The sequence below is a fragment of the Myotis brandtii genome, unplaced genomic scaffold (assembly GCF_000412655.1).
Source record: "Myotis brandtii unplaced genomic scaffold, ASM41265v1 scaffold199, whole genome shotgun sequence".
Classification (NCBI taxonomy): Eukaryota; Metazoa; Chordata; class Mammalia; order Chiroptera; family Vespertilionidae; genus Myotis; species Myotis brandtii.
Window position 1 is genome coordinate 4695191 of NW_005357414.1, and position 15056 is coordinate 4710246.

General features: G+C 39.3%; 1 protein-coding gene across 3 annotated transcripts in view; it reads right to left on the minus strand.

The window, feature by feature from the left end:
* The window catches only part of PIH1D3 (PIH1 domain containing 3), a 72802-nt gene that overhangs the window by 13522 nt on the left and 44224 nt on the right, over positions 1-15056 (minus strand). For all 3 annotated transcript variants that reach the window (XM_014538841.1, XM_005865234.2, XM_005865235.2), the window contains exon 6: positions 2154-2239. In XM_014538841.1, coding sequence (XP_014394327.1) covers positions 2154-2239 — 86 coding nt within the window. The remainder of the gene's footprint in view (positions 1-2153; positions 2240-15056) is intronic.

Genomic DNA, 15056 nt, shown 5'->3' on the forward strand with positions numbered 1-15056 from the left:
CAAGACACATTTCCACTAATACAAATTTAGATAATAGCATGGCTCCAAAGAAAACTTTAGTGTTTAAGAAAAGAAATAAAAACCTTAATTCTATCTTTTGTCTTCTACCTTAATGATTTTTTTCCTTATGAGACAGTACCTCTCTGCACTGATCATCTATAATAATAAAAGTGTAATATGCTAATTAGACTAGACGTTCTTCCAGATGTCCTTCTGGATGACCTTCCAGATAAAGTTGTGGCAGGTGGGGGCCGAGGCAAAGGTGGCTGCTGTGGTGGCAGGGGCCGAGTCAGCTGCAGCGGTAATGGGGGCCAAGCCCCTTGCACAAATTTCGTGCATTGGGCCTCTAGTTTACTATATAAATACAGCATGATCCAAATGACCTAATGCTGCCCATATTCTATGTGAAAAAGTATCTCTATATGAGTCTTTCATTTAGTGGTCTCTGATAGATATCTGGAATGACAGCATAGCCAGAGAAGCTGCCTAAAGATTGATGGAGACAGTAAGAACTGCTAGGGGAACGGAAATTAAATCAATGGTGTGCAGATGTGCATGTGCTTTTAACAAGCATGCAAATATCATGGAAGATTGTCCATTTAACTAACTTTCCTTGGAAAGGTTGGGTGCCAGAATAAATGTGTGCATAATACGCAATGAAAAAATTACTATTCTCCCTGATGTAATGGTAGGGATAGTGAATGTAATTTTTATAACATGAGATGATCATGAGGATACATGTTTGAAATTACTATATAAGTAATGAGAAAATATTTGATATGTATTCATCTCTAGATCATTTTGTGTTAAATGCATCTACATTTTCCATAGAAATCAAGGTTAAGTTATGTATGTACATTGTGTTGTTTATACATATAAGTCCTTTGTATGAGGGATCTACTTTATATATTTTTGAAGCTCTAAGATCAGCAAAGGAGAATTATAAGTACTGATAATGAAAGGAAGAGAATATGCCAGAAGCTGACTGCTCCTCATTCACAATTTGAAATGCTGATGAGTCATAGTGAAAGAACCACTGCAATCAACTAAAGTGTGCTCACATCCAGATGAAAAGTGAACAAAGCAGTGAGATACTTAGACATTTTATCTAGCACACACCAGGTTCCATTGACTCCTTCTTTATAGAGCTAGTTTTGAGAAATAGGACTGATTCATACAGGTCTCAGAATAAACATTTTATATCATTTTTACTGTTTGTACTCAGTTTTGGGAACATGATTTGAACATGTGTAATACTAAGACTATCTTTGAAAATATCGGGGGGGGGGAAGAGGAGGAAAATGGGAGATATCTGTAATACAATCAACAATAACAAATATATTTAAAAGAACAAAAAACAACAAAAAGAAAATATCAAAGTATTTAATTGAATCATCCCATTATCACTTGTATTATTTTTAAATGTATTCACACAGTTTGAGGATCTAGTGATAAATTAGTTGTTGGAATTTTTGTTTTAATTAATTGATGACAAGAATTTGTGTTGCCTTGGCCAGGTAGCTCTCAGTTGGTTGGAGTGTCATCTGGTACACCAAAAGGTTGTGGGTTCAATTCCCTGTCAGGGCATACACCCAGGTTGCAGGTTCAATTCCCTGGTCAGGGTGTGCATTGGAGGCTACTGATCAATGTCTCTCTCTCTCTCTCTCTCTCTCTCTCTCTCTCTCCCTCTCTCTAAACATATCCTTTGGTAAGAATTTTTTAAAAAAAATTTTATTGATTTTAGATGAGTATAATAAAATTTAATTTTAGAGCCCCCATCATATCCAAAAAGTTTAAAGATTTTGCTTCTCTTATGCTATAACTGTACAAAAATTACCACATAACACATGCAAGATTTACAACTTAAGGCATTTTCATCTCTAGCTATTTTTCCTAACAGATTGTATCTGAATGTCAAAGACTGTTTTGGTGATATCAACCTACTCCAAATGTACAAATGCATGGTAGAAAAAAAATCTAGGTATTTCCAAATACAGTTATTATGTAGATTAAAGACCTGAATGATTAGCTAGCTTTTTCACTTTTCTTCAGACTTTAGCAATGATGCAAAATTGCTATGTACATTTAAAAATATTGACTGAGGATTCATTCATATATTATAATAAATTATTATAGTTCTAAGTTTTACTTACTTATCAGGAGTACGAAGGTCAAGGATCATCTCCTGGATATTAATTTTAATTTCAGAAGGGTTTGTATTTGGCAGTTTAATTTTAACCTGAAAGGAAAAACGAGAAAAAAATACTGTAGTCTTGAAGATCAGTTAATTTGAAGAGTATAAGAAAATATAGAGAAATAAGAACTAATATTTATTAAGTGCCAACTATATGCCAGGTTATGCCATTTCCTCATAAAAATCTTGTAAAACAGTATTTATTACCCCTATTTTACAGATGGAGAAACTGAAATAAAGTGAAGTTTAGTGAGGGGCCCAAGGGCAAGGTTTTGTAATTTGATTAAGTTATATCTGACTCCAAACCTATATAGAAACACTTTGGTTACTTGCCTGTAACCTTCATTGTCTGAAGTTGCATTGCAGTGCACTTGCTAAAGTTAGAAACCTTCAACTGCCTTTATATCAGTGGGCCCTTTGTATTAAAAAATGGTTATTTCTTGTGTTAGGTATAGGTTAATGATGCCATCTGGTAGTCTCCTGGTATAAACTTCCATACCACATTTCCTAGAGAAGTGTAGGAGTCCAGAGAAGTTGTTAGCATAACAAAAGAGAAATAATAATATGTCCCCTACCCATCAAATGAGAATATTTACTAGTTTGGTAAGATTTCACTTAAAAACATCTCATCTCATTTATCACATTACCCAGCAATCCCACTCCTGAATATATATCCAAGAGCACTAAAAGCAGGTGTTCACACAAAAACATGTACATAACATTTTTGTTCATAGAAGCAGTATTCGCAATAGCCAAAAGATGAAAACCAACCAAATAAATGTCAACCGATGAATGGAAAACCCAAATGTGGTATATACACAGAATGGAATATTATTCAGTCATAAAAAGGAATGAAGTACTGCCGTAGTCAGTAGTCAGTTTGGCTCAGTGGATAGAGTGTTGGCTTGTGGACTGAAGGGTCCTGGGTTTGATTCCAATCAAAGGCACATGCCTGGGTTGTGGGCTCAACCCCCAATGGGGGGGGTGCAGGAGGCAGACAATCAATGATTCTCGATCATCATTGATGTTTCTATCTCTCTCTCCCTCTCACTTCCTCTCTGAAATCAATAAAAATATATTTTAAAAAAGGAATGAAGTACTATTACATGGATGAACATTAAGAATATTAAGCTAAGTGAAAGAATTCAGGCACAAAAAGCCACTTATTATAGGAATTTTTATGTGAAATATCCAGAATATCCATAGAGATTGAAACTAGACGAGTGTTTGTGGGAGCCTGGAGAGGGAGAAAAGATAAGTGACTGCTAAATGAGTATGGATTACCTTTGTGTTGATGAAAATGTTCTCAAATTATATATTGGTGATGGTTGCACAATATTGTTAATGTACTAAATGTCACTAATGGCAAATTTTATATTTTGTGTATTTTATCACAATAAAAGTCTCATCTCTCTAACTTATTCTCTTTTTGATAGAAGTTGAATATCTATCATCTATCTATCTATCTATCATCATCTATCTATCATCTATTTGAGATGACATGGGATATGGTTTCCAAAGACAAAGAAAAAACAACCTAAGTTTTAGGTAAATTATGAAGCCTTATCTAAAATGAGCTAAAATACTTGAAATATTGGACATCTGGTGATTTCAGAGCTGGCATGGAAAGGATAAAAGCCATAGGTTTTACATATAGCTGTCCAATTATCCCAGCACCATTTATTGAAAAGTTGTCTTGACTCCATTGTATGCTCTTGCCTCCTTTGTCAAATATTAATTAAGCATAATGGCTTGGGTAGAATTCTGGGTTCTCTGTTCTGTTCTATTGATCTATATGCCTGTTCTTATGCCAGTACCAGGCTGTTTTGAGTATAGTGGCTTTGTAGTATAGCTTGATATCTGGCCTTGTGATCCCTCCAACTTTGTTCTTCTTTCTCAGGATTGCTGCAGCTATTTGGGGTCTTTTTGGGTTCCATATACATTTTGGACAGTTTGTTCTAGATCTGTGAAGTATGCTGTTGGTATTTTAATAGGGATTGCATCGAATTTTTATATTGCTTTGGGCAGTATGGATATTTTAATTATGTGGGTTCTACCAATTCATGAACATGGCATATTTTTTCCACTTGTTTATATCCTCTTCTATAAACAAAGGGAGAAAAGAGAAGTGACTTAACTGAGTACAGATTACCTTTGGGTTGATAATTACCTTTTTCAATGTTCTATAGTTTGCTGAGTATAGGCCTTTTACCTCCTTGGTTAAGTTAATTCCTAAGTATCTTAATTTTTTGTTGCAATGGTAAATGGGCTTATTTTTTAGTTTCTCTTTCTGAAAGTTCATTATTGGTGAATAAAAATGCCATCGATTTCTAGGTGTTAATTTTGTATCCTGTTACATTGCCAAAATCCTTTATTAAATCTAGTAGTTTTTTTGTTGGAGTCTTTAGGATTTTCTAGGTACAATATCTTATTGTCTGCGAATACTGATAGTTTTACAACCTCCTTTCAAATTTGGATGCCTTTTATTCATTTTTCTTCTAATCTGATTGCTGTTGCTAGGACTTCCAGTACTAAGTTGCATAAAAGTGGTGAAAGTGGACAACCCTGTCTTGTTCCAGTTTTTAGGGAAAATGGTTTCAGTTTTTGCCCATTAAGTATGATGTTGACTGTAGGTTTGCCATATATGGCCTTTATTATGTTGAAGTATGATCCCTCTATTCCCACTTTGTTGAGAGTTTTTATAAAAAATGGGTTTTGGATTTCACCAACTTATACTGTACACAAGAATAAACTCAAAATGGACAAAAGATTTAAATGCAAGTCATGAAAACATAAAAAAAACCTTGCAGAAAACATAAGCAGCAAAGTATCAGATATCTCATGTAGCAAATTTTTCACTGATACAATGCCTAACACAAGAGAAACAAAGAAACAAATAACCAAATGGAACTACGTCAAAATAAAAAACTTCTGCACAGAAATCAGCATCAAAATGAAAAGGGAATACACTATATGGGAGAACATATTTGCTTATTTGATACATCTGATAAGGGGTTAATATCCAAAATATATTAATGTACTCATACAAATCTACAAAAGGAAAACAAACAACCCAATCAAACATTGGGCAGATGACCTAAATAGACACTTCTCCAAAGCGACATACAGATGGCCAAGAGACATATGGAAAAATGCTCAACATCACTAATCATCAGAGAAATGCAAATTAAAATGACAATGAAGTACCACCTCACACCTGTCAGAATGGCTGCTATCAATCAATCAACAAACAACAAGTGCTGGCGAGGATATGGAGGAAAAGGGACCCCAGTACACTGCTGGTGGGAATGCAGACTGGTACAGCCACTGTGGAAACCAGTGTGGAGTTTCCTCAAAAAATTAAAAATAGAACTGCCATTTGACCCAGTGATCCCACTTCTATCAATCTATCCTAAGAAGCCTGGAACACCAATCAGGAAGAACATATGTACCCCTGTGTGCATAGCAGCCCAATTTATAATAGCTAAGATCTGGAAACAGCCCAAGTGTCCATCAATAGATGATTCAATAAAAAAGCTGTGGCACATTTACACTGTGGAATACTATGTAGCTATAAAAAAACGGGATCTCTTACCCTTGATACAGCATGGAGGGACGTGGAGAGTATTATGCTAAGCGAAATGAGCCAGTCAGAGAAAGACAAGTATCACACGATATCACTTATATGTGGAATCTAATGAACAAAATAAACTGACAAACAAGATAGATTCAGAGACATGGAAGCATGCAACAGGATCCTCAGATGGAAGCTGGGGGGGGGGCAGGGAGGAGGGCATGCAGGGAAGAGATCAATGGAAGAACTTGTATGCATATATGCATAACTCATGGACACAGACAATAATGGGGTGAAGGCCTGGGGAGCAGAAGGGAGTGGGGCGGGGCGGGGGAGGTCAATGGGAAAAAAGAGGACATCTATAATACTTTAAACAATAAAGATAAAATTTTAAAAGCCATAGGTTTTGAGGGTAATACATATCAAATAAATAATGGGAAAAATGAAATTCCTTGTAACAATCTTAAAGTAGGCTATAGTATTTTTGCAATATAAAGTATGTGAACTGCCCTGGTCAGTTTGGCTCAGTGGATAGAGCATTGGCCTGCAGACCAAAGGGTCCTGGGTTCAATTCTAGTCAAGGGCACATATCTTGGTTGCAGGCTCCTCCCCAGCCAGGGCCCTGGTCAGGGAGTGTGCAGGAGGCAACCAGTGGATGTGTGTTTCTCTCACATTAATTTATGTCTCTGTCTTTCCCTCTCTCTTCTACTCTTTCTTTAAAAATCAATGGAAAAATATATTCAGGTGAGGATTAAATAAAAAAGAAGTATGTGGACCAATAAATGCCTATGAGTTACAGCTTACTTTATTAAACCTATACATTAAAAAAAAAATTTGTAAATAGAGCTCTAGAGGTCTTACTTTCTAAATATATCCTATCCTGCCCTTCATGCGAGATCCACTAGCCCTACCCTCCTGACTCCCTGTGGCCCTGCCCTGCTGAGATTGGGCTCCTGGCAGAATCTTGGTCAGACCGAGTTATCTGGCTCTAGGACAGGAGCCATTTTTCTTTCATAACAGGAATGGTGCAGAACACCCCCCCTGCCCCCTTCACATGGCCAAATCTTGATCTTTTTGTTCCAGATAAACTCTGCTGGCCTCACCCCAATGACTCCCTGAGACCCCGCACCACCAGAAAGGTCTGTGGGCACCCAACAGCTAGACTTGGTGTATACAGGGACATTTGCTGAGTGACCTCAGACCCAGCACTGACACCAAGTTTGAACCAATATGAGTCTGGTGAATCCCACTCAACCCTATCTGGTGACTCACCGAGAACCTTCCTCATGCAACTTGTATACTGCCAGAAACTTTCAGTGACTGATTCTATCAGGCAGCTGGCAGGTAAAAGAAGCTGGAGGCGTATTTTGAAGTGCTTTGGGACTTTTTCTGACCTGCCCCTGGGCTGGCTGCTGGTAAATTTCAGCCTTTGTGTGCAGATTGGTCCTTCCTGCACACACCCAGGCCCAGCAGAGGTAGCCACAACCTGTGGATTGCTTTGTAGCTCCAAACAAGTTGCCCAGGGCCAGTCACAGGCAAAGTCTGACACTGGCCTGGACCAGAGTCCCTCCCAAGGGGCTCCAAATCAACACAAACAGTGGCTAGCTTCAGATGTCAGAGCAGGCTCCATTTAGCTTTACAAGTGGCATATCCAATGGGAGATATTGGCAGGCACCAGACCCTGTTGAAGTAAATTCTGTTTCCTATAGTCAGCACCCATACAGCAGCTCATAAACTGTGGTCATGGTCCATCCTCATAGTCAGCCAGCCTGAGATTCCACCCCACACATGAATGAACCAATAGTAATCAAGACTCAATTACATTAGCAGGGCCCACATAACAAATACAAGGGACACTCCTGGAGCACTGAGATCAGGTGATCAAGAAAACTGTGCCACTGGGTCCCACAGGACACCCACTACATAAGGCCACTGTATCATGACTGGGAGTCACAGCAGATCTATCTAACACATAGAAACAAACACAAAGAAGCAGCCAAAATGAAGAGAAAAGAATTTTGGTCAGACTGAATTGTCTGGCTCTAGGATAGGAGCCAATGAAAGAACAGGAGAAAAATGCAGAAAAGGAGCTGAATGAAATGGAGGCAAGCAATTTACCAGATATAGAGTTTAAAAAATGGTTATAAGGATACTCAGGTAATTTAGTGAGACCTTCAACAAAGAGATAGCAGTCATAAAAAGGACATAGGGCCCTGACTTGTTTGGCTCAGTGGATAGAGCGTCGGCCTGCGGACTGAAAGGCCCCAGGTTTGATTCTGGTCAGGGGCATGTACCTTGGTTGCGGGCACATCCCCAGTAGGAGATGTGCAGGATGCGGCTGATCGATGTTTCTCTCTCATCAATGTTTCTAACTCTCTATCTACCTCCCTTCCTCTCTGTAAAAAATCAATAAAATATATTTTTTTAAAAGGACATAGGAACCACACAAAAGAACCAGCCGCAAATGAAGAAAATAATATTTGAAATAAAGAATACACTGGAAGGAATAAACAATAGGTTGGATGAAGCAGAGAAATGAATCACCAATTTGGATAAGAAGGTAGTAGAAAACACCCAATGAGAGCAGAAAAATGAAAAACAAATTAAAAAATAAGGATAGTTTAAGGGACCTTTGGGACAACATAAAGCATAACAACATCCACATCAGATTGAAACCAGAAGGAGAACAAAGAGAGCAAGGTACTGATAACCTGTTTGAAGAAATCATGACTGAAAATTTCCCTAACCTGGTGAAAGAAAAAACAAACACATAAGTCTAGGAATGTCAGAGTCCCAAAAAGATGAACTCAAATAGCCCCATACCAAGACACATCATAATTAAAATGACAAAGGTTAAAGACAAAGAGAGAATATTAAAAGCAGCAATAGAAACACAGTTACCGGGGAGAGACCAAGATGGCGGCATAGGTAAACACCGGAGACTGCTGCCGCAAACAACCACTTCAAAAATACAACTAAAAGACGGAACGGACATCACCCAGAACCACAGGAAGGCTGGCTGAGGAGAGACTCTTCAACTAGAAGGAAAAATAACAGCACACCGAGGCTCAGAGGAGGCGCAGTGTGGAAAAAACTCAGGTGCGGAGGTGCGCGCGCAAAGCGGGCTGGTGGCTGAGAGCGCGGTTGTCGTTTTCGGTCAGGGGGGAGTCTCAGACTCTGAGCTCCAGATACGGGCGAATCGCTGGGGACTCGGACCCAAACGGGAGAAGCGGGAGTGTCTGGCATCAGTTGGAAGGCAGCTTTCCCTCCGAGGTTTGCAGCGGTTCCGGGGGTTCTGAGAAGCAGAGCCTCTGGGAACGGGACTGAGAGGGGCCATAACCGCTCCCTCCGCCCACCCTGTTATTAATTCCATGACCTGTACAAAGTAAACAATAAAACATTTAGAAAAATGAGCATAGAGAAAAATACTGCTTAAATCAGTCATGAAAGAACTATCCATGAAGGAACATATTTGCAATTTAATTAAAATTTAAAAGTTCTTCACATGAAAAGCAACATTTGAATTTTGAAAAAATAAAGGTGTGTTAGAAAATATTTGCAAGACATATAAACAAGAAATATTTAAAATGTAGAATATATTTTTTCTAAATTTAAAAATATATTCAAAAGTCTTTTCAATGAGATGCCTCATCTCAGCTCCTACCTGGGCTGATGATCATGTGTTTTCGCCTTTAACAGTCTCTGGTGGCTCTGCTTCTTTCTGTCGTGGTGTAATTGGCACAGGTGGTTTGAATGGTAGGGAGGATACAGAGAGACCCAGGAAACCTAGAAATGCACCTGTACAACAACTTGTATGCCGTGGTCAGAGTTGAGTCTCACACTAAGCCAGCCTGAAGGTTGATCCCACACATGAATGGGCCAAGAGCAATCATGGCCCAATTACAACAGGAGGGCTCACATAAACCACACAAGGGACATTCCTAGAGCATCCAACTCAGGAGATCAAAGAGACTGTGCCAAAGTGTCCCACAGGGCATTTATTACATAAGGCCATCTCATGAAGACTGGAAGGCAGCTAAAATGGGAGATAAACAACCCCAAATGAAGGAAAAGGAGAAAATCTCCAGAAAAAAAGCTAAATGAAATGGAGGCAAGCAATTTATCAATATAGAGTTCAAAGTAATGGTTATAAAGATGCTTATGGAATTTAGTGAAAATTACAATGAATTTAGTGGAAACTACAACAATATGAAAAATGAAATAGAAACTATGAACAAGAATCAATGGGAAATGAAGAATACAATATCGACATCAAGAATACACTGGAAGGAATTAAAAGTAGATTGAATGTTGCAGAGGATCAAATCAGTGACTTGAAAGACAAAGTAGAAAAAACACCCAATTCAAGCAACAAACAGAAAAAAAAATCATTAAAAGCAGAAGGATAGTTAAAGGGAACTTTGGGACAAAATGAAATGTAACAACCCGCATCATAGGGGTACCATAAGGAGAAGAGAGTGAGCAAGGAATAGAGAACCTATTTAAAGAAATAATAAAAGAAGACTTCCCTAACCTGGTGGAGGAAAAGCTCACAAAAGTTGAGGAAACACAGAGTCCAAATCAAGATGACTCCAAATCAAGATGAGTCCAAATAAAAGAGACACACACCAACACACATAACTAAAATGACAAATGTTAACTAAAAAAGATATAAGCTTAAAGGCAGCAAAAGAGAAGAGAAAGTTACCTACAAGGGAGTTCCCATTAGACTGTCAGCAGACTTCTCAACAGAAACAGTTCAGGCCAGAAAGGATTGGCATTAAATGTTCAAAATGATGACAATCAAGAGGTACAACCAAGACTACTTTATCCAGCAAAGCTATCATTTAAAATCAAAGGAGAAATAAAAAAGCTTCCTAGATAGGAAAAAGCTAAATGAGTTTGTTACCACCAAACCAGTATTACCAGAAATGTTTAGGGTCTTCTTGAAGAGGAAGAGGAAGAAAGAAGAAGGTAATAACAAATATGTATAAATAATCAATTTACATGTAAATGGTTTAAATGTTCCAATCAAAAGACATGTAAGGTAGACGAATGGATAAGGAAACGAGACCAATATATATGCTGTCTACAAGAAAGTCAGCTCAGAATGAACTTTATGCCAATGGAAATTTTAAAAATTTTCCAAAGAGATAGAGACAAACTCATAGAGAGCAGACTGACAGTTGTCAGGGTGGGGAGGTTGTTGAGGGCTAGTTGAGGGAGTTGAAGAGCTTGAGCAGAGAAGAAGAAAAAGCTATAGTAAGAGACAAAGAAGGACACTACATAATGATAAAAGAAGGAATCCAATTAAGAGGTTATAACTGTTGTAAACAATTATGTATCCAACATAGGAACAAATCTTGACAGATCTAAAGGAAGAGATCATCAGTAATACAGTCATAGTAGGAAATTTTAACACCCAACTGACATCAATGGATAGATCTTCCAGATAAGAAAATCAAGAAGTAAACAGTGACCTTAAATGACACACTAGGTAGATGGATTTTATTGATAACACTAGAGGCTCAGTGCACAAAATTTTTGTATGGGAGGGGGGGTCCCCTCAGCCCAGCCTGCACCCTCTCCAATCCGGGACCCCTCGGGGGAAGTTTGACTGCCGGTTTAGGCCTGATCCCTCTCACAATCTGGGACCGCTGGCTCCTAACTGCTCACCTGCTTGCCTGCCTAATCACCCCTAACCCCTCTGCCTGCCTAACTCACTGCCCCTAACCACTCGCCTGCCTGATCGCCCCTAAATGCTTGCCAGCCTGATCGCCTCTAACTGCTTGCCTGTCTGCCTGATTGCCCCTAACCACTCTGCCTGCCTTCCTGATCACCCATACTGCTCCACGCAGCCTGCTGTTCAGTTGTTTGGTCATCCCTCACTAACCCCCCTGCCGGTCTGGATGTTACTGTGATGGCGTCCTGGACAATTTGCATATTCCTCTATTATTAGTATAGATCAGAGCATTTCACCCTAAAGCAGAAGAATATACATTATTTTCAAGTGCATATGGAACATTTCCTAGGATAGACCATATGTTAGGATACAAAACAAGTATTGATAAATGTAAGAAGATTAAAATCTTGTCAAGCATCTTCTTTGACTATAATGGTTATGAAATTAGAAATCAATCAGAAGGAAAAAACTGAAATACACACAAAGACATGAAAACTAAATAACATTACAAAAAAGAATGGAATAATAGCCTCTGGGAGAACCAAGATGGCAGTGTAGCTAAACACCTGTACTTGCCACCTCCCACAACTACATCAAAATTGCAACTAAAATACAGAACAACCATCATTCAGAACCACCTGAAAGCTGGCTGAATGGAAGTCCTACAACTACAGAAGTAAAGAAGAAAGCACATTTAGACTGCTAGGAGGGGTGGAGGCACAGAATGGGCTGGTCCACCTGTGCTGGACCAGCACACATCCATGTGTGCTTTTTTTGTTGTTGTTGTTGTTTTTGTTTGTTTGTTTGTTTTAACAGGAGGGAAATTGTCTCTGCAGAAGCTGCCCATGAAGATCAAGGGGTACCAGCCCCACACCAGACCCCAAGCCCAGGATTCCAGAGCTGGGAAGGAAAGTCCCCATAACTTCAGGCTGTAAAAACCAGCAGGAATTGTGGCTAAGTGACACGGAGGCAGCTGGAGACCCAGGTGTTCCTTTTAAAGGGCCAGTGCACAAATTTACTCAGATTCTATCCCTCTGAGGAACCCAGACACATATGGGGAAGAACTGTATTGTCTGGCTTCAGGGCAGGAACTCAGGGGCAGAGTTCTCCCAGATGGGGTGCTTGCAGGGGTCGTTTTTCCTGTACTGGGACCTTCCTTGTAATCAACCATATCTGAGTCTCCATCAGTCTGGCTCACACTGTTTGCTCCAGCCTGGTGATTCCCTGAGACCCCACCCTATCCATTTTTCAGCCCTACCCAAGCTGTTTGTATCAGTTTTTCCATACGAATGGCCTGTCCTAGCTCAGGCTTCAGACTTTCCTAATATCTCTCAAACAAGCTACAGTTGGTGTCAGCATGCCCCAAACCTATCAATAAAAGACTCAAGACCCAGCACTAGCACCAGCCTGCCTTGCTTCATAGCTGGGCCTCACCTGGGCACTTCTAAGCCTAATACAAATAGCCATCAGCAGATCTCTCTGTAGCTCCTGCTGGGTGGCCACAGGCAGTGGCTGACTTTGAACCTCCCTGGAGGTCCTAGAGCCAGTGCATCAGGTGGACAGTTTCAGACCATACCAGATTACAACTCTACACATCCACAAGGGACACACTCAACAGGCAAACTCAGTGAGCACTAAAGCCCCACTGAAGCAAGTCCTGCTCCATAGGGGTATTTCCTGAACAGCAGCTCTCCAACTGTAGTTGCAGCTGGTACTCACAGCCAATTGGCCTAGAGGTCAACTCCTCCCAGTGATGCCAACAGGAATCAAGGTTTGATTACAAGACTGTGTACACAGCCCACACAGGGACACACCTAGAATGCCCCCCTTAGGTGACTGGAGAGGCTGAGCCACTGAGCCCTATGGGATACTTACTACCCAAGGCCACTCTACCACTTCCAGGAGACATAAGAACTCTATCTAATACATAGATACAAACACAGGGAAGGAGCCAAAATATGGAGACAAAGAAATATGTCACAATTGAAAGAAATGGAAGCAAGAAAATTATGGGATACAGAGTTCAAAACCATGGTTATAAGGTTACTCAAGGATCTTTATGAGAGTTTCAAGGGACTTAGTGAGACTTTCAAGAATCTTCTTGAGAATGTCAAAGACATGAAAAACGACCAGTCAGAAATTAAGCATACACTAACGGAAATGAATAATTTACAGGGATTCAACAGTAGAGTAGAGGATTCTGAGAAGCAAATTTGGAATACGAGGAAGCAAAAAACACCTAATCAGAAGAGCAAAAGAGAAAAAAAAGAATCCAGAAATATGAAGATAATGTAAGGAGCCTCTTGGACAACTTCAAGCATACCAACATTCGCATTATGGGGGAAGGAGGAGAGAGAGAGCAAGATATTGAAAATCTACTAGTATTTGAACAAATAATGACAGAAAACTTCCCCTACCTGGTGAAAGAAATAGACTTACAAGTCCAGGAAGCGCAGAGAACCCCAAACAAAAGGAATCCAAAGAGGACCACACCAAGACACATCATAATTAAAATGCCAAGAGCAAAAGACAAAGAGAGAATCTTAAAAGCAGCAAGAGAATATTAAAAGCAACAAGAGAAAAGCAGTCAGTTACCTACAAGAGAGCACCCATATGACTGTCAGCTGATTTATCAACAGAAACTTTGCAGGCCAGAAAGGAGTCGCAAGAAATGTTCAAAGTGATGAATAGCAAGGACCTACAGCCAAGATTATTCTACCCAGCAAAGTTCACGTTTAGAATTGAAGGTCAGATAGAGAGCTTCACAGACAAGAAAAAGCTGAAGGAGTCCATCACCAACAAAACAGTATTACATGAAATTTTGAAGGGTATTCTTTAAGAAGAGGAAGAAGAAGAAGAAAAAAGATAAAACAATACGAACAATAAAATGGCAGTAAATACATATCTATCAACAATTTAATCTAAAAATCAAAATAAACAATATAATGAACAAAATAATTTGGTGAATAAAATAGAATCATAGGCATGGAAACATAGAACAGACTTACAAATCTCAGAGGGAAGGGGATGAGCGGGTAGGAAGAGATTAACCAAAGAATTTACATTTATATGTGCATTAACTATGGACAGAGAAAATATGGTGGTGAAGGCCTGGGGTAGGGTGGGAACTGGGTGGAGGGGAGCTATATGGGTAAAAAGGGGGGACATCCAACTTACACCATACACAAAAATAAACTCAAAATGAATAAAGGACTTAAACATAAGACAGGAAACCATAAAAATACTAGAGGAATCCACAGGCAGCAAAATCTCAGACATATGCCGAAGCAATTTCTTCACTGATACTGCTTCTAGGGCAGTGGAAACTAAAGAGAAAATAAACAAATGGGACTACAACAAAATAAAAAGCTTTTGCACAGCAAAGAAAACCATCAAAAAAACAACAAGAAAGCCCACTGCATGGGAGAACATATTTGCAAATGTTATCACCGATAAGGGTTTAATCTCCAACATTTACAGGGAACTCATACAACTTAACAAAAGGAAGATAAACAACCTAATCAAAAATGGGCAAGGGACCTAAATAGATACTTTTCAAAAGAAGACATAAGGAAGGCCAAAAGACATATAAAAACATATTCAAA